This window comes from Pollicipes pollicipes, unplaced genomic scaffold (genome assembly GCF_011947565.3).
Source record: "Pollicipes pollicipes isolate AB1234 unplaced genomic scaffold, Ppol_2.1 Scaffold_4295;HRSCAF=5057_pilon_pilon_pilon, whole genome shotgun sequence".
Taxonomy (NCBI): Eukaryota; Metazoa; Arthropoda; class Thecostraca; order Pollicipedomorpha; family Pollicipedidae; genus Pollicipes; species Pollicipes pollicipes.
In genome coordinates, this window is record NW_023596461.1 from 16,976,594 (window position 1) to 16,999,432 (window position 22,839).

At 55.4% G+C, this 22,839-nt stretch overlaps 2 protein-coding genes and 1 long non-coding RNA gene across 3 annotated transcripts; all 3 read left to right on the plus strand.

The window, feature by feature from the left end:
• The first annotated feature begins 264 nt into the window (after positions 1-264).
• Positions 265-13,938, plus strand: LOC119096280 (exosome RNA helicase MTR4). The gene is made up of 20 exons (XM_037219108.1): positions 265-346; positions 1,590-1,699; positions 2,163-2,291; positions 2,768-3,010; positions 3,313-3,487; positions 4,131-4,313; positions 4,667-4,798; positions 5,504-5,741; positions 5,981-6,132; positions 6,441-6,581; positions 6,996-7,169; positions 8,287-8,389; positions 8,746-8,918; positions 9,418-9,592; positions 10,245-10,381; positions 10,756-10,944; positions 11,238-11,401; positions 11,821-11,983; positions 13,044-13,206; positions 13,694-13,938. The coding sequence occupies exons 2-20, from the start codon at positions 1,599-1,601 to the stop codon at positions 13,849-13,851; spliced, it is 3,093 nt and encodes a 1,030-aa protein (XP_037075003.1). The 5' UTR covers positions 265-346; positions 1,590-1,598; the 3' UTR covers positions 13,852-13,938.
• Positions 13,939-14,490: 552 nt separating this feature from the next.
• On the plus strand, positions 14,491-16,957 carry LOC119096283 (uncharacterized). Its single transcript, XR_005094043.1, has 3 exons — positions 14,491-14,701; positions 16,542-16,581; positions 16,884-16,957. It is a non-coding gene; the product is annotated as an uncharacterized LOC119096283 (long non-coding RNA).
• A 1,543-nt stretch (positions 16,958-18,500) lies between these two features.
• Positions 18,501-20,986, plus strand: LOC119097223 (uncharacterized). Its single transcript, XM_037220277.1, has 4 exons — positions 18,501-18,593; positions 19,148-19,270; positions 19,807-19,957; positions 20,310-20,986. The coding sequence occupies exons 1-4, from the start codon at positions 18,501-18,503 to the stop codon at positions 20,576-20,578; spliced, it is 636 nt and encodes a 211-aa protein (XP_037076172.1). The 3' UTR covers positions 20,579-20,986.
• The last annotated feature ends 1,853 nt before the right edge of the window (positions 20,987-22,839 follow it).

Here is a 22,839-nt window from a genome sequence, read left to right on the forward strand (position 1 = left end):
CGGAAACGTCTAACGCGCCAGCCTCGTCCGTATTTACGCAAGTAGTACAGAAATATAGCGAAACTAATATGCAGAAAATAATTTCATAATAAAGCAGCTTCAAATATTGAAACTTTCTTTTACTGCTTCAAAGATTAAGAAGATATAAAAATCGTTCTCTTTTTTAATTGACTTGCTTACATCCATATTAAACTTGGATAATGTTTCAAACTTGCTTTCTTGGGACGTTTGTAACGCATACACCGGTATGCAGCAGCGTGGTGCGTGTGGACTAGGGCAATAGAACGCTGGTGTGAACAATTACGTGGAACATTGGGGATATTTTGAGTACCGTCAGACAGCGTTGGTGAGTGTGGACGTGGCAGGATATTTGATGAGATTGGTGTGCTGGGTCATTGTCTGCATCGGGACCTTACACTGCAATGCTGAAATAGTCGTGAACTGATGTCCCCAAGGCATCAGACACCATAAATGATCATAAAAGAGGAATATTTGCTGGACACCGTATTATCTTACCTTCAACATATAATGATCATGATCATGATGGCGGATGTTGGTCAAAGGCAGTTCTCTCATACTGACAGCACAGATGCTAATGAAACATGGGAATACAGGGGATTGGGTGGGGAGGTTAGATAGGGTGGTGACAGCTTAGCCTAGGCTAGGTTAGGTTAGATTCTGGTTCTTTTTTTACATTTTCCTCAAAAGGTTTTTGTGGAGGAACTGCAGACAGATTGCTCCATCCATAATTGTGCAGGGAGTCAGGAGTGTTTTGTCTCTGCAGTGCTGGACATAATCTATAATAGTTATTAAAGGTCCAAGGTGTGAGTAGATGTATGTGTTTTATGATTATCTACAACATTTACTCCCTTAAAGAAGGTGGCTTATGTGCAATGCTCTGTTGTAACATGAGGTACCTTTGTCTATCCAATATCTTGTATTACTATTGAAAGAACTTTGCATATGCCTACAAGCAATTTCCTTGTACCAATTTGTTCTAGGACAAAATGTGTTAACTTGTACTCTGAAATTGAAATTCACTTTGGTTGAAAACAAATTATTAACAGCCAATTTTTTAATAAGAATGTCTCTGATTTGTCTTGAAATTTCCTTGTGAAATAGTCAATGTGTATATCTTGCCATCACTACTGTTGTGTGGCAATGTCTTTAATTGAATGCAAACAGCAGGCTACCACATCATTCTGATGGTTCTCAAGGCCTCATATGGGAGTTCTCATCATTGGTGCTGGCATTGTTCAACTGATTGACTGCATTGAATTCATTGCTATTGCTGGCATCATGGAACATGACATGTTAAGACCAAGTGATGTGGTATCAGTACATGTCTAGACGGCATTAGTGGTGACTTAAAAATTTAGAATATACAGCAAGATGCATCAGTCTGGGGCCTTGGTGTTCTCATGCACATAAATTGTGTTCTATTTTTGTTGACTGGACTTGGTTTTGAGAACTTAAGGATGTTTGTGTTCCTAAATGATGTGTTTTTATATGATTTGATATCAGTTTGAAGTGCTATTTAGGCCCTTGTCTATGCTGGATGCATCTTGTGACTGAAACTGCCTTTTCAGCCTGTCATCATGGATGATGACCTTTTCTCAGTGTTTGAAGATAAATCATCTGTAACACCAGATAATGCAAACAAGAATGAGAATGCTAAGCAAAAAACTTCAAAAGGAGTGTAAGCTATATGGATGTTGTGTTATAGACATATGTACTTTGTATTGTATGTAAAGAATAAGCAGGCATATTCAGGAATGAGGCTATAGACAGCAGATTCTAGAACCCTGTGCGTGCTTGTCACCTCATAAATAATGGTAAATTGAACACCAAATTCATCTCAATGCATAGGGATCAAAATCTGTATCTGGCCTCTTCATGTTATTTGTTTTTAGCACCTCTGTATCTGATGGATGTAATTGAGTATTTAGTTCATGTATTTCTAATTCTGGTTTTGTTTTGCTTGATCTTGGTTTAAATATAATTCTGGTGGCAACATGTCATTTTGGATATGGGATGGATGTCTGTGCCTTTTGCAACTTTTCCAATCTCCAACTATCACACCCAGCTGTACCAGGATGGGAAAGGCAGGCAGGCAGGCATGGGTCTCTGGGTTGGCACAGCTGACTCACTCTTTGTGACAGGGAGCCATCAGTGGATGACCTGCTGCAGCAGCTGACATCTGGTAAGAGAAATGCTGAGGAGGCCAGTGGTGATGAAGCTGATGATGCCAAGAAGTTCAAGGTGGAGGAAGAGGCAGTAGATGATGCTAAGTGAGTGTATTAAATGCAAGGCTAGTGTTGTTGCACAGGTGTAGTTTGTTTCAGGTACTGTATTGAAAGCTGAACTTTGCAGGTAGAGTGCCACCTGCCACAACATTATGAAGCACATCTGAGCTAGTCTGGGAAGGTGGTACATATGTTGTAATTGGCCATTAATCCACTGTTTGGGGATGAACTTAGTACAGATTGCAGCATGCATTGGGGGGTTTTGGCAGTCTGGAATCCTCACTGATGTATTCTTCATCCACAGCTGGGACTGCTCATAGGAATGGCATAAACTGTGATGTTCCCACATCCTGCTTCAATGACCCTCCATCTCTCCTGACAATTGCAGCTGTCAGGGTATTTCACACTACCTTCTGCTCATCTTACTCTGAGCTCTGACCCGACCCAGCCACCCCGCTGCATGAACCTCGCATACAACCTAGTGGAACACATGGCCTAACCTCAGCTGTGATATGCCCCAGGCTGGCCGAGCAGATGCCGCGGATCCAGGTGCACACCATCGACACGATGGAGTCGTGCGTGCACGAGGTATGCGTGCCGCCCGACCAGGAGTACGTGCCGCTGACGGCGCCCACCCGGTCGCCGCCCAAGGAGTACCCGTTTGTGCTGGACCCGTTCCAGAAGGAGGCCGTGCTCTGCCTGGAGAGTAACCAGTCGGTACTGGTGTCGGCCCACACCTCCGCCGGAAAGACGGTCGTCGCCGAGTGAGTAGCTCCCCGCGTTTGGAGAGGGTGAGCTTTTGGCGGAGGAGGCCAGTCCGCGGCATATTGGCGGTTTTGTACGTTTCTGACGGGTAATGCCTATCTCTCTCCCGACCTGTTGGATTGATGTGCGTGCTACAGCTTGTCACTCAGCTTGGTGCTGTTCATCATCTCTCTCTTGATCACTTTTCTCCCAGAATGACACCCGCTGAGGCCACGCTCGTGTTCCGTGCGACGTTGGCAACCGTCGGCATGTCGATCGGTAAGAGGTGCCGCACGTGTCACGCGGTCTCCGCCTCTGACAGGTACGCCATTGCCTTGTCTCTGCGCGACAAGCAGCGGGTCATCTACACGACCCCCATCAAGGCGCTGAGCAACCAGAAGTACCGCGAGTTCAACGAGGAGTTCCAGGACGTGGGCCTGATGACGGGCGACGTCACCATCAACCCGACCGCCTCGTGCCTCATCATGACCACAGAGGTTGGTGGGGTCGTGCCGCACAACGCCGCCGACCGCGGAGCGCGCAGAGAACATTCGCTTTTGTTAGAAAGGCAGCTGTCGTGTTAGCGCCGCGAGGATGCCCGAGAATAATGCCTGGGATCTCCACGACGGCAATTACGGCTAGAAGTCACTCAGCTTGCAGGCGGAAAAGGCGCCGTGACGTTTAGCATGCGCTGTTATGTATCATAGTTTATGCTATATTTCTCTGGATGTATATGGATTAGTGGCAGTTCTCAAGGAAGTTGCAGTTTTTCGTAGTCTGCTGCGCCTAGTCGGCCATCGTTCCTTTCCAGTCGTTACAAGCAGTCATAGCATGGAATGATGACTTGTCTTATTTGGAATCATGCGTTTACCAGTCAGTAGATGAAGCCTTCCAGCGTGTACAGTGATCAAGGTGCTGCGACGACCGGGGCCGTGATTTGGATGCTAGGATTGAAAACACGGACATCAGAAGAGGGTCGTGATCCACAGGCTGCCATTTGGCGTGTCGATGGTCATGCGGAAGGGGAACATAACAGGCGCCGTGATCATACCCTTTTCGCTGTCGATTTCCGCGCTCTGGCCGAACGGTAGGCGGGAGGAGCGCTGGTGCTGCGGGAGCTGATCGGCCCCGCGCCGCCAGATCCTGCGCAGCATGCTGTACCGAGGCTCGGAGGTGATGCGCGAGGTGGCCTGGGTCGTGTTCGACGAGATCCACTACATGCGGGACAAGTCGCGTGGCTACGTCTGGGAGGAGACCATCATCCTGCTGCCCGACTCGGTCCACTACGTCTTCCTCTCGGCCACCATACCCAACGCCAGACAGGTGCGACCCGAGCTGGCACGGGCCGCACGGCAGCTGGGGCTGGGCGGTGGTGGTGCCCTGCACGGCCCGTGTCAGCGGCCTGGGATGATCGGACCCCGTGTAAACTGGAAGGTAGCGATGTTTGCACGATCATTGGTTGGCATATACTTGATGACTTGCCTTCTGTAATGCTTGAATTTGTCTGGAGCTGAAACCAGAGCGATGTGAACTCAGCGCGCATTATGGACGGAGTCACCGTGATTTAGCTTACGTGGAGGTCAGGGACGAATGCTCTGTGTGTCTCTCGCGCCTTCTGTGGTGATCAGCTCAGTTTTGCTTACCGGGCGTCACGTGACTCCTTGGTCTGCGCGCAGTTCGCTGAGTGGATCACCTACCTGCACAAGCAGCCGTGTCACGTGGTGTACACGGACTTCCGGCCGACGCCGCTGCAGCACTACATCTACCCGTCCGGCGGCGACGGCATCCACCTGGTGGTCGACGAGCAGGTCAGGCTCCGATTGACCCGGCGTGACCTGATCTGATCTGATCTGATCTGGTCTGATTTGATCGGATCTGGTCTGGTCTTATCTGACCTTACCGGACCAGACCTGACCTGACCTGACCTGACCTGACCTGACCTGACCAGACCAGACCAGACCAGCTCCGACTAGATCAGACCAGACAACACCAGACTAGACCCGACCCGACCCGACCCGACCCGACCCGACCCGACCCGACCCGACCCGACCTGATCTGATCTGACCCGACCCGACCCGACCCGACCCGACCCGACCCGACCCGACCCGACCCGACCCGACCCATCCCATCCCATCCCATCCCATCCCATCCCATCCCGACTTCAAACTAGTCAGCAGGGAAAGTCAGGCATGCGGGGCGTAACCGCATTCATTGGCAACTGTCTGACTCTAGCAGCCTGTGACCTCTCAATAGCGCTCGACTTCATTGCGTTTGTACTTGATTATCCGAGTTCTGAGGCCGAGCACCGTCTCTCGACGGGCCTGTTCTACATCTCTGGCTTCAGTCACGCTCTTGAGAAGACTGTCGCATGGTGTCTGCGTTGGCGTTGCGTGCGCTGCGGTGTGTGTGGAGCTGCCATTTTCCTCTTGCTGAGCCGCGTTGCTGAGCACCAATGCTCGCCATCGCTGGCTGTAGTGACAGCTCGCTCGGCGGCGCGCCGCCTCCGTCCCCAGGGCACGTTTCGCGAGGACAACTTCAGCGCCGCGATGGCCGGTCTGGCGAACCCGAGTGACGCGGCGCGCAAGACCCGCGGCCCCGGCAACAAGGCCGGCTCCAAGGAGGGCACCAACGTCTACAAGATCATCAAGATGGTGATGGAGCGCAACCTGGCGCCCGTCATCGTCTTCAGCTTCAGCAAGAAGGAGTGCGAGGCGTACGCCCTGCAGATGGCCAAGCTGGACTTCAACACCGGTGAGCGGTCGGCCGGCGGCTGCCGCGCCCGTGGCATCGGTGCAGAACACCGCGCTTCGGTTGCTGTGGTAGTGTCTGTGCCGGTGTCGAGCTCTGAGGCATGGTCGTATGGTGCTGGGCACGGCATTCTTAACAGATGGTGATGAGGTAGCTGGCAAATGTCCCATGCGTCAGGTCTGCGCTGTCCGTAAGGTTGCTGCCAGGACCGATCACCATATAGGCGGAATCCTTGTCGCCAGGCGACGAGAAGCGGCTGGTGGAGGAGGTGTTCAACAACGCGATGGACGTGCTGTCGGAAGAGGACCGGCAGCTGCCGCAGGTGGAGCACGTGCTGCCGCTGCTACGGCGTGGCATCGGCATCCACCACGGTGGCCTGCTGCCCATACTGAAGGTGCGAGGCCTGACGCGGACGGAGAACGGCTCGAGGCGGCCGGCCCGGTGCTCCGGCGTCCAGCGGGACAGGCTCCTGCGCTGGGGTAACGGTGTGTGGTGTCGTTCGAGCAACTCTCGAAGCTATCCGTAGCGTTTGATTTATATTTTTCAGTGGGTTTTCAGCCATAAGCTTGCGTTAATTGGAACATTCTAGAGTTGCCAGAGGAGTGACGTTTGTGTATGGTTCTTCAGTGTTGTTATTCCAGCTATTTGTTCCCGTACATCAGGCATCAATCGACTCGACATTGCAGCCTCGCTTGCCCTCAGGAAACGATCGAGATCCTGTTTGGAGAGGGTCTGATCAAGGCACTGTTCGCTACTGAGACGTTCGCCATGGGCCTGAACATGCCGGCTCGCACTGTGCTCTTCACTGGCTGCAGGAAGTTCGACGGCAAGGACTTCCGATGGGTACGATCTTTGGTCTGGCCTTGGTTCTAGCCATTCAGTCTTGTTTGCGCTCGGTTGGAAGCGAAGCTGGTGTTCGGTGTGCTGAAAACTAGCAGTGCATCGGATGCGGACCTGTGTTTAGTGATGTATCGACGCTTTGCGCACTGCCACTGCCACGATTTGCGTAGCTAGTTAATCAGCTAACAGTGTGAGGCGGCCCCTGTATTGGGCCACCTCACGCCGTCAGCTGTATTCTCTGCGTCGATTCCGAGGCGTGTACCGTCTGTTGATCAGCGCCTTGTGCCGTAGCGTCTTTGAGTAATCTTTCCGTGCCCTATCCGCGGTGTACCGGGCTGTTGGCGGCAGTCGCCGAATGAGTGGGCAGCGCCACCTTGTGGGTTCATTTCTCACTTCATGTTCGCTCGCTTCCGCCAGCTGTCGTCTGGTGAGTACATCCAGATGTCGGGCCGGGCCGGCCGGCGCGGCAAGGACGACAAGGGCATCGTCATCCTCATGGTGGACGAGAGCATGTCGCCGGCCGTGGGGAAGAACCTGGTGAAGGGCATGGCCGACCCGCTCAACTCGGCCTTCCACCTCACATACAACATGGTGGGTGCAGGGCTGGGTAGTCAACTGGTGGTCAATATTGCCAGACGTATGATTATTGTGAGCTGATGTGGTGGTTGGTTGTGTTGCCAAATTAGGCCTCCTGTCTTGCTACGCCTTATTTGAATAATCATTTATTTAATAATCGTTTATGGTGTGACACTCAACATGGCACAGAACAAAGCAAACTCATTTTTTAATCACCACAAGTATTGTGATGTTTGCAGCCACTTCCCAGCACCTTGTCACTTCCAATATTCTGTCACCGTTTGGCTACCGCTGGTACGCCCAATCACGACGTATTCATCACGGGAGTAGCGCACTACCTTCCTTTTCCCCGAGTTCAGTGGAGCGAACTATTGCTGACTCGGCCGTGAGCCTGACTCGCGGAGTGGTCAGCTGCCGGCCAGCCGCTCGTTATCCTGTGTTTCCACTGATTGGCGGCGGCGAGCGACTTACCTCGGGCTCGGCTGGTCAGAGCCCTGGGTGCGGGGGACCCCCCCCCCCCTCCCCTCCCCCACTGCTGCCTGGTCAGGCGGTGGACACCCTCTTGGCGCGGCCTCCTCGGCGGCGGACCCTCTTAGTGCGGCCTCCTCGGCGGCGGACCCTCTTAGTGCGGCCTCCTCGGCGGCGGACCCTCTTGGCGCGGCCTCCTCGGCGGCGGACCCTCTTGGTGCGGCCTCCTCGGCGGTGGACCCTCTTAGTGCGGCCTCCCCGGTGGTGGACCCTCTTAGTGCGGCCTCCTCGGCGGCGGACCCTCTTGGCGCGGCCTCCTCGGCGGCGGACCCTCTTGGTGCGGCCTCCTCGGCGACGGACCCTCTTGGTGCGGCCTCCTCGGTGGCGGACCCTCTTGGTGCGGCCTCCTCGGTGGCGGACCCTCTTGGTGCGGCCTCCTCGGTGGCGGACCCTCTTGGTGCGGCCTCCTCGGTGGCGGACCCTCTTGGTGCGGCCTCCTCGGTGGCAGACCTCCCTGGTGCGGCCTCCTGGGCGGCGGACCCTCTTGGTGCGGCCTCCTCGGTGGCGGACCCTCTTGGTGCGGCCTCCTCGGTGGCGGACCACGGTCGGGCGGTGTCGTATGCAGGGTAAGCCGGCCCTGACTGTGGGCCCGCGGCCTCCGCAGGTACTGAACCTGCTTCGCGTGGAGGAGATCAACCCCGAGTACATGCTGGAGCGCTCCTTCTTCCAGTTCCAGAACTACGCCGCCATTCCAGGACTGTGCGACCGTGAGTGAACGCGCTACTGGCCGGGCACCGCCCGCTGGTTCCGGTGAGAGGTGCAAGGAACGGACTCGCTCTGTAATGCCGTCTCGTGCGCGTTTTTCAATGTCAGTTCCATCCAGAGGGGCCATCACGTCATCAGCTGTTATATACCACACACCGCCTGTAATCTCTGTATCATGATCAGCTCACCTCCCGCGCTGACTGCCGCTGCAGCGGGGCTCCCTCTCCAGCCTGTCGCAGTGTCCACTCCACGTGGGAGCGGCTGGCGCCCGCCCCCCCCCCCCCCCCCCCCCCCCCCCCCCCGCGGAGGGTCTGGCGGCAGTGTGCGCCTGACGTCCCCTCTCCCGCCGCCGCTGCAGGGGTGAACAAGGCGCGCACCAGTCACGACGCTCTCAGCATCGCGCGCGAAGCCGAGGTGGCCTCCTACTACAAGCTGCGCATGCAGCTGGCCGCGCTCAAGAAGGACTACCAGAAGTACATCACGCTGCCCAAGTACATCGTGCCGTTCCTGAACCCGGGCCGCGTGGTGCACGTGAGTGGAGGGCTCGCGCGCCGGTTGTGGTGGTTCTTCCACGCGCTTACCGTTGGAGCTTGGAGCTGGGTGACACGGGGCCGCAATGGGGTGGTGCGAAGCCTCATGCGACTTCCCGCACACGGAGCCGCGTTCTGTGTTCTTGTTTTGTGCGCTTCGACGTCGAACCCGGCGGTGAATCTATTTGTCACGTAGTCGTCTCAAATCTGAGAGTCCTGATATCGTGGCTCTAGCGATTGTCGGATAGGTTCTCCCGAGAGGATGTGCATGGGCGCTGGTTACACGCAGACCGTGTCAGTGGATAGGCTTTTTTCCTGCCAGACGTGATCTGAACCGACGCCGAGTGACACTGACGCTGAGAGACGCCGAGTGACACTGACACTGAGAGACGTCGAGTGACACTGCGCACGCTCTCCTTCCGTCCATGCACGATGTGGTGCGTGTGACGCGATGGCTCGCCCCCGATCTTGCTGAACACTTCTTGGCATGCCCGCCGCAGGTCCAGACGGACGACAAGGACTTCGACTGGTGCATCGTCATCAACTACAAGCGGGAGGAGGCCAAGAAGACGGACAACCCGCTGGAGTCCAGCGCCACGTACGTGGTGGACGTGCTGATGCACGTCTCCAAGGAGACGGCCCAGCTGAAGGAGACTGCGCTGCTGGAGCCGCCGCGTGAGTCTGGGGCCCCGGTTCAGTCTGCTGGCCTGGCCGGGAGTAAACTCCCGGGTCTTCGGTTCAGTCTCCGAGTTACTCTCGTTTCCTGGCCTGGTCTGGGATACGGTGGCGGACGGAACAGACATCTTTCTTAACGAAATTAAGTGACTGGGAGGAATTGTTTAATCCTTAAGATGTTTTCCCCTGTGGTAAAAATTGTTGCCGACCGCTTCCCGCGACGTTTTTTTGTATATTCCGGGGACCTGTTATTTCTTTTACTTGTAGCCACGTGTGTGCAACCCGTTTTTCACTCCACTTAGTGCTTATGCTGTAGCACTCGTCCCATTGTTTTTGTACATTGTCTTCTCCCATCATGTTCCATCACGCTATGCGAGTCCCCACCTACATCCACATCCCCATCCACATCCACATCCACATCCACATCCACATCCACATCCACACCCACACCTCCAACCCCAACCCCAACCCCTACCACCAACCAACAACAGGGGATGAGAGAAGCTGGTCAGGAGGGCGAGTTGGTACAGTGGCTTGTACCAAGGCTGGTACAAACGTCATTTGTTACCTAACAGTGGCCAACCATCGGGGCGAGATGGTGGCGGGTGGCAGCGCTGGTGCGCCCGGCTGACGTCATTTGTTCTCCCGACAGCGACTGACCAGAAGGGCGAGATGGTGGTGGTGCCAGTACTGGTGCACCTGATCGACGAAATCAGCGCCGTTCGGCTCAAGTACCCGCAGGACCTTCGGCCGCTCGACAACCGGATGATTGTCCTCAAGACCATCAAGGTCCGTACGCCGCGTTCAGCTCGCTGGCGATCCCAGCTGTCGGACCATCCGGTCCTTCTCGTTGCCCGTATCTTGGGAGAAGCCCCACGGTCATCGCTGTTGCATTGGCTGGACCGTGCTGTGTTACGAAGTCCGTGGAAATGCCTCGGAATGTGATTTGCTGGTGTGATGTGACGTGCGGGCGCGCGCGTGGAGGCGAGATGAGAGCGCCCAAATATGCGGTGTGGTGATGCGAGCGGACGCGACCCGTCCGTCTCGCCCGTGCTGACCCAAGACACGCCTGTAACCTGACTTGACACGAACTGGCCTGCCGGTCTGACCTGACCAGACCATCACCTGACCTGACCTGACCTGACCTGCCCCGGCACCGGCAGGAAATGAAGCGGCGCTTCCCGGCGGGCGTGCCGCGGCTGGACGCCGTCAAGGACATGGGCATCCGGGACCGTGAGTTCGTCTCGCTGGTAGAGAAGATCGAGTCGTTCGAGCGCCGCCTCTTCTCCCATCCGCTGCACGACGACCCGCATCTCGACGAGCTCTACAACCAGTACGTCGAGAAGGTGGAGGTGAGTCGTCGGCCGCTGGGTCTCGAGGCCCGGCAACTGTGCAGCGCGTGACCTTTGGGGTAAGGTAGCGGCGGGTTATATACTGAGATGTGACTAACGTTGGTGAGATGGGCGCGTGCTCTGATTGGTTGAAGCCCTGGAACCTAATTAGGGGAGGGGTTCGACCAAATGGCCGCTACCGATGACTGGCGACCGTGGCCGGTCATCGTGTCGTTGACCCGAGGTCGTGACCCCTGACCCGTGACTGTGACCGATGACCCCAACCGTGGCCCGTGCCGCCATGCCACCTCCAGCTGAACAACGAGCTGAAAGCGGCCAAGCTGGAGCTGCGCCGCGCCAAATCGCTACTGCAGATGGACGAGCTCAAGTGCCGGAAGCGCGTGCTGCGCCGGCTCGGCTACTGCACGGCCGCTGGGGTCATCGAGGTCAAGGGTCGCGTCGCGTGCGAGCTCAGCAGGTCAGCCAATGGTGCCCCCCCCCCTCAGGACCGGCGGTCGAAGACGGCACGAAAGGGGAGATGGGACCTTGCTAGTGCTGTTAATGGTGCGGTGCGAAGTTGGGCAGGCGTGTGCTGGGAAACTTCACCAACACCCTGGAGTTCCACGGGAATTGCATCTCCCGTTTCCGTTGAGTGGTTGGGGCTGCTAATGCTGATGCGGTTGACAGATGGTTTCAACTATGCTAACATCCCTGGGCAGTGCAGCGCAGGCTCGTCGTGCTCTAGCCCTGTGTGGCTGCTGTCGCTGTCATCAGCTGAAGCAGCATGTGGTGCCATTGCCCTGGCCGGCGGTCCTTTCCGTTCCGCTGTGAGCGCGCGTCCGCGGGCGCCGCTGGCGGCGAGCACGTGTCCTGACACGCCCTCTCCTGCCCACGCAGTGCCGACGAGCTGCTAATCACCGAGATGATCTTCAACGGCATGTTCAACGAGCTGACGGTGCCGCAGTCGGTGGCGCTCATGTCCTGCTTCACCTTCGACGAGAAGTCAAATGATGCGCCCAAGCTGCAGGACCAGCTGTCGGGCGCGCTCCGACAGATGCAGGTGTGTGAGGGGCCGCGGGTCACGGCGGCGGAGGGGTCGCGGGTCACGGCGACGGGGGAGCCGCGGGTCACAGCGACGGGGGGGCCGTGGGTCACGGCAATGGAGGGGCCGCGGCTCGCGGTGACAGAGGGGTCGCGGGTCACGGCGACGGGGGGGGGGGGGCGCGGGTCACAGCGACGGAAGAGTCGCGGGTCACGGCGACGGGGGGCCGCGGGTCACGGCGACGGGTAGCGGGTTACCGGGTCACAGTGGCGGCAGGCGTTCGTCTCTATTGATGCTCGCAACAGATGTCACGACCAGGGGTAACGGGTGCGGTATGTGCGACAGGCGCTCACCTGGCGCACTCGCCTGACAGGGTTCCTTGTCTGACAGGTCACATCTCCCTACCTGCTCTGCTCTCTCTCTCTGAGTATTGTACTTGGAAGTAGGGGAACTCAGTAAAAAGACGCGTCAGCCTCATTACGAGTGTGCGCGTGCGGAACCGTAACAACTAAGGCTGGAACGATCTCATTTGCATACATCTCGGCTTAGATGACTGTGATTGCGTCTTCATCTGCCTAAAATCCAAGGCAAGGTGGATTTTCGCCAAGAAAGTTTGGGGCTTAACAGGCAACGGTGACTAAACCTACCACCAAACTGTTCTAAAGAAAGCAGGCTCCTCCCCGAATTTGGCCTACTTCTTTCTCCAGGTTCGGAGCAGGGCTGAAGCCCCTCCCCCCTCCCACTCCAGCTGAATAGGAAGCAACACCCCTGTCAGCGAGTGGCAATGTCTGTCAGTTATCTGAGCTGCGCGATGGGAACAGTGATGAAATTCGCAGCGACGGCGAGGACTTAAGCCCTGCATTGAATAATTTTGAGTGCATCTGACGAACAGAAAAAGGATCATGACAGGCAAATCTGACAAGACTCGTTACTTCATTGTGATCATTTTGAACGCATTGAGGAAAAACAGTGCTGGTATGATCGTTGTCATTTGAAGCCAGCTGACCGCCAGCGGACGGACCCCGTGTGACGGACAGGTATTCCGTTAGGGCACAAGAACGTGTGCGTAATATTTCAGGAGCTCGCCCGCCGGATAGCGCGCGTCAGCGTCGAGGCCAAGCTGGAGCTGGACGAGGAGCAGTACGTTGGCCAGTTCAAGCCGGCCATGATGGATGTCGTCAACGCCTGGTGCCAGGGCTCCAGCTTCGGCGAGCTCTGCAAGATGACGGACGCCTTTGAAGGTGCGTGCGCTCGCTGCCGCTGTCAACCGGCGAGGCGGCGGGGCGCTTTGTTCGCGCTGGGCAGGACTCATGGTGACCAGTGTCGGGGGACTTTGAACCCTCAAAAGCCGTTCTCTGAAGATGTCGCATGACGTTACGGCGGCGGCAACCACGTGTGAATGCGCCTTGCGCACGCTGTTGTCTCCCTGCACAGAAACACCTCACACCCCGACACCCACGCTTCCATCTGCCTACCTGCCTTAGGTCCGTTACAATCTGCACGTCTTTTGTCTGTATGCAGCTCCCTGTGTACCATTCTTTCACGTTGCCCTGATGCGTACTGCACACCGTGTACCCGTTTCTCCCTTGCTCTCTTGCGCCTCAAATCAACATTGCCCTGAGACCTGAGTGTGCGTAACTTGATGACCTTGTGCGTGTCGCGCTCCTACGTCTAGCGCCAGGTCTGCCTGTTCGCGTCCTAACTGGGCGTTGTCTGGGCACTCCGCAGGCAGCATCATCCGCTGTATGCGTCGGCTGGAGGAGCTGCTGCGCCAGATGGTGCAGGCCGCCAAGGGAATCGGCAACACCGACCTCGAGAACAAGTTCAGCGAGGGCATACGCCTGCTGAAGAGGGACATTGTGTTCGCTGCCAGCTTGTACCTGTAGCTGGATGCTGCTAGTGTACGGCTGTTATATTGCTTGACCCGCATACCGTTCACATGTTGACAAGTGATGACTGGATATACATTATCATCTGTGTGTGGGGCTGTTAATTTCGATGAGGATGCCAGACGGCTGTTGGCTTGGCTGTTGGTTGACTTTCACGATGCTTTGAATTATGGCGTGACTCACGAATATCAGAAGGTGGCCGACAAGGTCACCACCCCAGCGATGAACTGTATTTATAGGCTTATTGTGGTTCAGTTAAGTTTCACAAAAACAGCAGCATGCTCCATATAGTGTTAAAGCATTATTATTTTCAATGTAATTAACCTTCAAACCGCGGCGTGACAGCATGCATAAAGGCATCTGGAAATGACGCGCCAGAAAGTATTCATAGAATGACATCCGATTCCAAGGGTGAAGATGAAGCGGTCTAATTCCGTCCAGTGTGACTAAGTTGCAGATGTGTAAATCTCATTTGACCAGGCATGGGGCGAATTGGGAACGAATCATGGAAACTGGGATCAGCGGTGAGGCTGTGTCCTCATGACGCCATTAGTCGGCTGTCAAAGGACCTCGCTTGTTGGCGTGTGCCGCGCCGTTGCGCCACATTAGCCGCGGATTTGCGTTTTCGCGCAGGGTGCGGGCAAATGTCACTAGTGGGCTGTTCAAGCCGTGTGGTGTGTTAAGTTGTGGTTCGGGTTGACGAGGAACGAGTTTTACCCCCTGGTACATTGGCCTAAAACCAGTTATTGAGTGATGTGTGGTTGAATTAGCTGCTGCATTCGTCCAGGACAATCGGCTATCAACTAGGGTCTTTGTGGCCGGTCGGGAGTGAGGCTTCAGACGCCAGGTGAGCACCTCCCGTTGCCTATTTCATTGTATTTTGAAATACGATTCATTGTTTGTCTGTAACGTTGAGACCTCACTCATTTCAGGGTACTGTGCTAAGAGCACGTAGCGTGTAAGAAACATTGCGCCTGCATGTGACAGATTGGCTATCTTGAAATCATTGTGGCTCCAGTTACCCCTCCCCCCATGGCAGATGATGTGCGAGGTAGTGAGGTGGCAGTGTTTCTTATGCATGCACAGACTTATTCTCAAAACTTTCAATTGTATTGCATGTCTTGGCACCCCAGTCTGAAAACTGGATCCATTGGGCCAGATAAGCATAAGATTGTTGTGCTGAACCTTGTGGCTGTACATGGCAAGGTCATACCAGGCCAATTTGTGCTAAATTTTAAGATTTTGGTGTAACAAAAAGAATCTGAGTACTTTTGCTTTAAAGGACCCTTGCAACATTATGACTCCTCAAACATTTTCTTTCTATGCTCTGAAATTGGTGGCAGCCATGCACCTAGCTCAGAGAGCTCAGATTTATGATGTATAGGCCTAGAAATTGCTGTGCAACTGACGTCATGATTGTATTGACTGAACTTGAGCATCACTACATATTGTTATTATGGTTTTCATGAGTGCTGGATATTTTTAAAAAGGGGTGCCCAGCAATGTGATGTTCTTGTTTATATTTGTTTGTAATATCCCATGGTTTCCAGAACCTGAATGATTGTTAAGAAGCATTAAACTGTTAAATGGGAATTGATCATTGTAATACCCACCACTTCATTTTTTTACATTGTCTCCCTTGTTAGCCCTGTGGGAGTGCCCTTATCAAAATGCAGGCCTAAGAAGTTTGCATTTCATAAATTATATCATGAGAATAAATTGGGCATGTATCCAGGCCAAGTGTTTCTCCAGGTCTTGCTGTTCTCAAAGGCTGATGGTGATATGGAGTTTAAGGGTGTGTTGACCGTAATTGGTCATACAGTGCCCATGAGCTCTCAAATTTGATCTAAATTGTGCCTTTTGGACAGAATTAACTTGTGAAAGGAAAACAAGAATAGTGTTAAGCTACATTATTATGACCATGAGCTTTAGTCAGCCTTTGCCAACCACATATATGATCTCACAAGCAAATTGTGGAGCAGTAAATGTGTTACTGGCACATCATCCTGAAACTACTCAGAAGCTGCCAGTAACCCAGAAGGATGAAGGTTGCTGTTGTGTATCAGGATAGCTGACTGTTAGATCTGCATTGCAATCCTGGTTGAACATGGAGAATTGGGGAATAGCAGATCACTGGATTTGCTTTGTAATCCAGCTGGAAAGTAGAAACTTGCTTACATTTTGCACCTCTTCTCCAAACTAGTTTGCTGCACAGAGACCCTTTTTAACAGGTTTATCCAGTCAGATGTTTGTGCCCAAAATTTTGAAGTCTACATGATCAACATAGCAATATTGGGTCACTTGAGTGGCAATGGTGACAATAGTTTGTCATGGTATTCATCCCAAGGAGATGTTTGCCAGTTACCCCACTTATCACTCGGGATAGGCCAATTAGGACCAAGCTGAACAGTAGTCACTGTAGTGTCCAGGCACCCAGGCTTGGCGAATTGGGTGGACATGTTGGAATGTTGACTCCAGGATAAAGGGAAACAATAGCATAGCAGCCAACATGCTGCTGTCCTTTCTGTTCTCTTTTGTAATGCACCCTGGAAGGAGTCTCTTGGCATTTTTATATTTTCTGATTAATTGGTTGTGGTTGGCTAGTTTTTCAACTAGCAATTGAAACTATTGTTAAAATTTGTTGTAGTGCTTTGTGTGTATGTCATTAACAATGACTGCTTTTCTAGGTCACCATGAAAACTGAGGCATATGTGGACAGAAGCTTAGGTGAGCCTTATCATGACCTCCTGCATTACTGATCAATGCAGGAAAGAAATCAATTTTGCCATTAGAATTGTTTGTGAGCACATTGCTTAAATTTAGCATCCAGAGCACGGGTACAAGTGTGGGTTATGTGTTCGTCTCAATAAGTATGGGCTGATGTTTGGCATGGCATGTAGTTGATGACCCATTACATTTCATGCTCATTAATGATGCCAGAAATGTCCGTCACGCACAAATGGCGTCAGAGGAGCATGTCCAATTTTCCACCTCTCGCGTGACATTTCGCCGCTGCTGTCCGGTTGCAGATGACTTTATCAAGGCGAACCGCAGCATGTTCCGGCGCGGCCGGGGCGGCGTGGCGGGCCGCGGCACGGCGGCAAGACGAGGTGACCACTGCGCTGGAGCTGGGAGGGCTGTGAGCTGGCGTCGGCCGCCGCTCTGTCGGCCGGTGGGCGTGGGGCCGGACCTGGGGCTGGCACCCACACTAGGATTCGGTGGTGATAGGAGCGAGGTGTACTAACACGGTACACTATTGGTCGCTCTGATGCCATGGGATTTCAACGATGGTGTTCCGAAATAAGCTCCCTTGTGACGTGATGTAAGGGATGAACTGTGGAAAGTTAGTGCACTGAATACAAACAGCTTTGCAGTCTGACCTCGCTGGATTCGCATGTGTCTGGTGGCTCATGCTGGATGCATGTCTCGTTGTGACCAGATCTGACTGCAGTGCGTCGTCAGCGGCGTTCTGAGCACATGCTGAGCTAGTGAGACAGCTGAGCTGATCTCCCGCCGAGAGTCTGCTGCTCTCCCCAGCTGCTCTGGCTGCTGCTCTCCCCTGCCACTGTGGCTGCTGCTCTCCCCTGCCACTGTGGCCGCTGCTCTCCCCTGCTGCTCTGGCTGCTGCTCTGTGGCTGCCACTGTGGCTGCTGCTCTCCCCTGCCACTGTGGCCGCTGCTCTCCCCTGCTGCTCTGGCTGCTGCTCTCCCCAGCCACTGTGGCTGCTGCTCTCCCCAGCTGCTGTGGCTGCTTCTCCCACTGTGGCCGCTGCTCTCCCCAGCTGCTGTGGCTGCTGCTCTCCCCAGCCGCTGTGGCTGATGCTCTCCCCTGCTGCTCTGGCTGCTGCTCTCCCCTGCCACTGTGGCTGCTGCGGCGGTGCCGTGACCGACCGACTCTTGACCCGCAGGCGCCCGGGGCACCGCCCGCGGGCAGACGCGGGGCGCCTCGCGCGGGCGGACGCGGGGCGCCTCTCGCGGGCAGACGCGGAGCGCCTCTCGCGGGCAGACGCGAGGCGCCTCGCGCGGCCGCTCCAGCTCGCGTGGCTCGGCCCGCGGCCGGGGCGCCTCCCGCGGCACCATCCGCGGCCGCGGCCGCGGCGGCGTGAGGGGCAGCCGCGGGCAGCGCGGCGCCTTCGGGCAGCGCTGGCGGGCCGCCAGCGCGCGGATGGGCAGCCACGTGGTGGGCGCGACCCGGGCCGCGCCGGCGTCGCCCCTGAAGCGTCGACAGGTGAGGGCAGCTGCCAGTGGACCTGTGTGGAACGGGTCTGGCGTGCGGATGGGTACAGAACACAGGCACGTGCCAGGGCTGGGGCTGAGCTCAGGGTAAATGAGGGGCACTGAATGATCCGGTCATGCTGGTTACCAAGCATCCAGGAATGTCGAATGTACCATTGTAAGAGAGTGATTAATTATCTCGATTAAAAAATGGCAACAATTAAAAATGAAGTTGTCTTGAAAGTGGGTCAATAAGGGAATGTGAGGACGTTTTAGCAAAGAAGTTATTGGCTTCTTCTGTAGCCTTAGTTGGTCGCCTGATGACCGCGCAGTGGAAGCGCCCTGAAGTGCCAATTACTACAACTCTGTAGCATGAATGGCAGTGATATGTTTTCCAACGTCCATGATTGAGCTGGTATTGGTTGGCTTGGCATGCTGATGTTCGGTTGTTTCCAGTTGGCCGTGAAGGCCGTACGCGGCACGCGGCTGGCTGGCCGACTGGGTGTCCAGGCCAACGGTCTCAAGGTGAGCTCATCAGCTAGTACACGAGAGGACACGTTAACACTGGAAATGGTGCAGGCTTTTCTGGCCCTGCGCGGCTCTCTTACCTCCGGTCTCATTTTCGGTTAATTACAAAACAAAACATTCCATCAGTTTTTTTCTGGAGTATTGCGAGCGTCGGGTAGCATTCTGTAGCATTCGGTAGCAACTGTAGTGGTTGCACTCTTAGGTATCCGTACAAGTTGTTGACGTGTTTGACGAATTGGATAGTTGATGGTCGAATTGACGTACTGGCCACCGTCTGACTGCCCCCCCCCCCCCCCCCCTCCCCCGTTACCGCACACGTCGCGTGCTGCGACTCCCCACCGCCGTAGCTCCCTGGATTCTGAATACCCACTGGCGTGACACCCTAGAGTCCGACTCTCCACCGGCGTGACTCGCTGGATTCCGAATGCCCACTGACATGACTCCCTACCGTCCGACTCTCCACCGGCGTGACTCGCTGGATTCCGAATGCCCACTGACGTGACACCCTAGAGTCCGACTCTCCATCGTCGTGACCCCGGCGTCTCCTGCAGCACGTCACCACACTGGCGCTGAAGAAGAAGCGTCTGGCTCTGCAGCAGCTGACCAGCGCGAGCCGCCAGCTGAGCCGCGTCGACGCGCGCAACCAGATCCTGATGAAGCGGCGGGGCATTGCGGTACGATGGCGCGGGCGTTACCGGCCCGTCCGCTCCGCCCCGGACCCAGCCGAGCCGCCGCGCTCCGTACACCGGCAGCACTGTGTCGGGTGTCTGGCTTCGGTCTTGATAGAGGCGTCTCGTGTGTGTTCCTAAATCCGGGATCCGTCTGCAGCGGTTTGAAGTGTTGGATAACGTGTCGTAGAGTGGCGGAGATGGTGTTGGTCTGATGGTAGTTGCTCACGAAGCACGGGCCGCCGATGTGTCTGTATGGTGCAACGCTCGTTGCACTGGTCGAGTGACGCTCATGCTCTATTCCGGTCTCTCACGCTTCGTTTCTCTTTATTTTTTATGCCTACGGTTTAGCGGTTCATCCTGTGCTTGTGCCTGTGTCCGTCCCCGTGTGCTGACTCGCCGGGTCGGTCACTCGTGCCTGACCGTCTCGCCCGTCGCCGCAGGAGGAGGCGGCGCCGCGGGCGGCCCGTCGCGGCCGCGGCGCCGCCGCCGTCGGCCGGCTGCCGGCGCGTCGGCCGCTGGCGCCGGCGGGCCGCGTCCAGGTGATCCACGAGCGGGTGCCGACGGCGGCGGCGGCGGCTGGCCGGGCGCGCCGTCCGCTGAACCGCAGCCGCCTGGACGTGTCGGCGCCCTCCGGCGGCACGCTCCTCACCGTACAGTTCAAGAACGACCTGGCCAGGCAGCGCCGACAGCGTACGTGACCCCGCGCACACCCGCGAGCATGGCGCTCAGTCGTGTAAATGGACCGCGTGGAGGCTTGAAAGTGTATGGTCTGGTCTGGAAGCACCAGGTGCATTGGGTCCGCTGGGCTGTGTGAGATGGTGTTTGGGCTTGGGCAGTAGCAGTACTCATCGCCGTGGTGCTCATGTTTTGTGGTAATGTGAGCGACCCGTGACAAGCTGCGTTGTTCCGGCTCCCGTGTGTGGAGGTTAGGACACACTCCATATGGGTTATTGCTTGGAACAAATGTTGGCATCAGCCTGGGCAGCTGCGTTGGACGCCATCACGCGGCGTGATCACTACGTGACGTCGTTGCGTTCCTCAGAGCTGCCGATGGAGCTGGACGATACGCTGGACGAAGACCCGCCATCGCCTCCCCCGCCGCCGCCGCCGCCGCCTCCGCCGCGCAATCGGACCGGCCTGGACCCGCGCATCCAGCAGGAGATCGCGGCCATCCAGGCGCGCGGCCGCGCCCAGCACCATCTGCCGGCCACGGCGCAAACGTCAGGTGTGGGAAACTTCCGTCCGGCGGCGGCTACCAGTTCGCGCACGCTGAACGACCGCTTCACGTCGGACAGGGTGATCTACTCGTGAGCGCGGGCCCGCGCCGTTCGCGCATGAGACGACACCGCTCTGCGACGCACTGGCTGCAGGGTGTGGACTGACTGGCCGCAGTGGCAGGCACGTGGGTCAAGTCGCTGTAGAGTGAGTTTGGTGGCCTAACGTTGTTCCGCTTGTGTTTCCTTAATCGCGCCGCACCGGGTGCCGGAGGGTCGTTATGCTGCGCCTGCGCCTGTCCTAGGACCTGTGAGACGGCTGCAAAAGGCGGTGGTTAGCTGGCGGTGCCAAGTCCACGACTTCGCCGATCTGATGTAAACTCCTGGAGGCTTGAAAAGCGACGAACGGAGGGAGCGGAGATATTTCATTGCAATATATTGCGCGGCCCTTGACTGCGTGTTAAATCGGAGTGCAAATAAATGAGACCTCTGTCTTCCTCTGGAACACCGCGTTTTGGTAGGTTCCGTCTCTGGCTTCCGCCCGTTTCACCGTTACACGATTATCGGCGATCTGCCCACTACCGTCGGAAAAATAAATCGTTAATTGTATGCGTGTATTAGCCCGATATTCGTTTTTTTCTGTTCAATTCGGCCGCACTGAATCGGATTTGAGTCCAAGCCAGCTGATTCACTCGGCAACGTGCGGGTCATGCTGCCGTGCATTTCGTTGCAACGCAGACGTAGCGGGCCGCCACTGCCGTGAGCACAGAGTGGAGCTGCAGCAGGTGGTGGTGTGGGGTGCGGCGTTGGACGGTGCAGGAACATTGAGGTGTTTTACCCCGTCAGAACTGAGAATTTAGCCCGTCAGAACTGTAAGAGTTTCTTTCCCCCGTCAGAACTGAAAGTTTGTTTTACTCCGTCAGAGCTGAAACAGTTTGCACTGTCGGAACTGAAGCAGTTTCCCCCGGCGGAACTGAAGGAGTACTCAGTCAAAGCTGAGAGTTTCCCCGTGAGGACTGTAAGAGTTTTAACTGTAACTGTAACTGTAACTGACACGTTAACTGTAACTGACACGTTAACTGTAACTGACACGTTTTCTCCCGTCAGAACTAAAAGATCACGAGCTAGCCTAATGGGACTTAGGGTCGATGGTATGGCCACGTCTTGGCATGGTCACATGGCCTACCCTGTTGATAATATGTTCGGCTATCCGATTTTCGAAAGCGTTTTGTCTCATACGCCGAAGTCTCGTAGAAGTGGCCAAAGTGAACCATGTGATGATAGCCGAATTGCTTGCGAAAACAGTTATGACCAGAGGTGGATTGGAGATCTCAACCACAGTTTGTGTCGGAGAGACAAAACATACCGCTTGTACTGCAATGCTCTGATCGATATTTGCAAAAAAGCAGTCGTAATAAGTCGTTGCATCATATTTACAAGCAGGCATTCCGCGTTCAGTGTTTACATTTACCCGTTTGTAAGAGTCTGCATCCACCACCGAGTAACAAATATGGAGCATCCTTCTTTGGGTGTCCCACAGTGGGTTACCATATTGAGACGCAAAGCGACGCGGGACATTTGAAAGCCGTCCTCATAAATCAGAGGGCTCATATGTATGTACCGAGGTTTTCCCCCTCCTGAGCACGCTGATGAAGTTTTTCCAGCGTTTCGAAATTCAGAGGCTAGAGCTTCAACCACGAGCTTTCCCTTAAGACCTAGTCTATCGGTGTCTCCTCAGGATATGAAACGGGGCTTGTCGTATGAAAATTGGGTTGCCCCGGTTTTGGGAAGGACAATAGAAAATGCAATAATTTGACCGCAATGGACATCTTATGTATGAGGACAGCGCGTGCGGTGTGCAGGGGACTTTTTGCTTGGGCCTCGCGTGAGTGTCGCTGCTGATTTGCTCTGAATATTCACTATTACGACGCTCGCTGCTGAATATTCACTATTACGAAGTAAGTGTGGGATGTGTTGAGGATGGGCGTGGCTTAGCTCAGATACATGCTACTTATCTGCTGCTGCGAGTGTTCTTGGTATACCCCATAGCTTTTGGAACTTGCTGGATATGCTCCTCTTCTCTTGGCACGAAAGCCTCAAAGTTTTAAAGCCTACAGGCTATAGATGCATCCGCAAAAGCGGCATATCACAAGCTCGCGCTCCATTACCGACAAAAGCAGTGCGTCAGTGTCAGTCTAGGCCCGCCCGTCGGCAACACAAACGCCGTGCGTACATAAGCGGTGGGCGGCGCCGTGCGTGCACCAGACTCAGCATCCGCCGCCATGAAGATCGCTCTCGCCTTCGCCGCGCTTCTGGCACTCACTGCTGGCCATGACCGCAGCGCCAAGCCGACGCCGC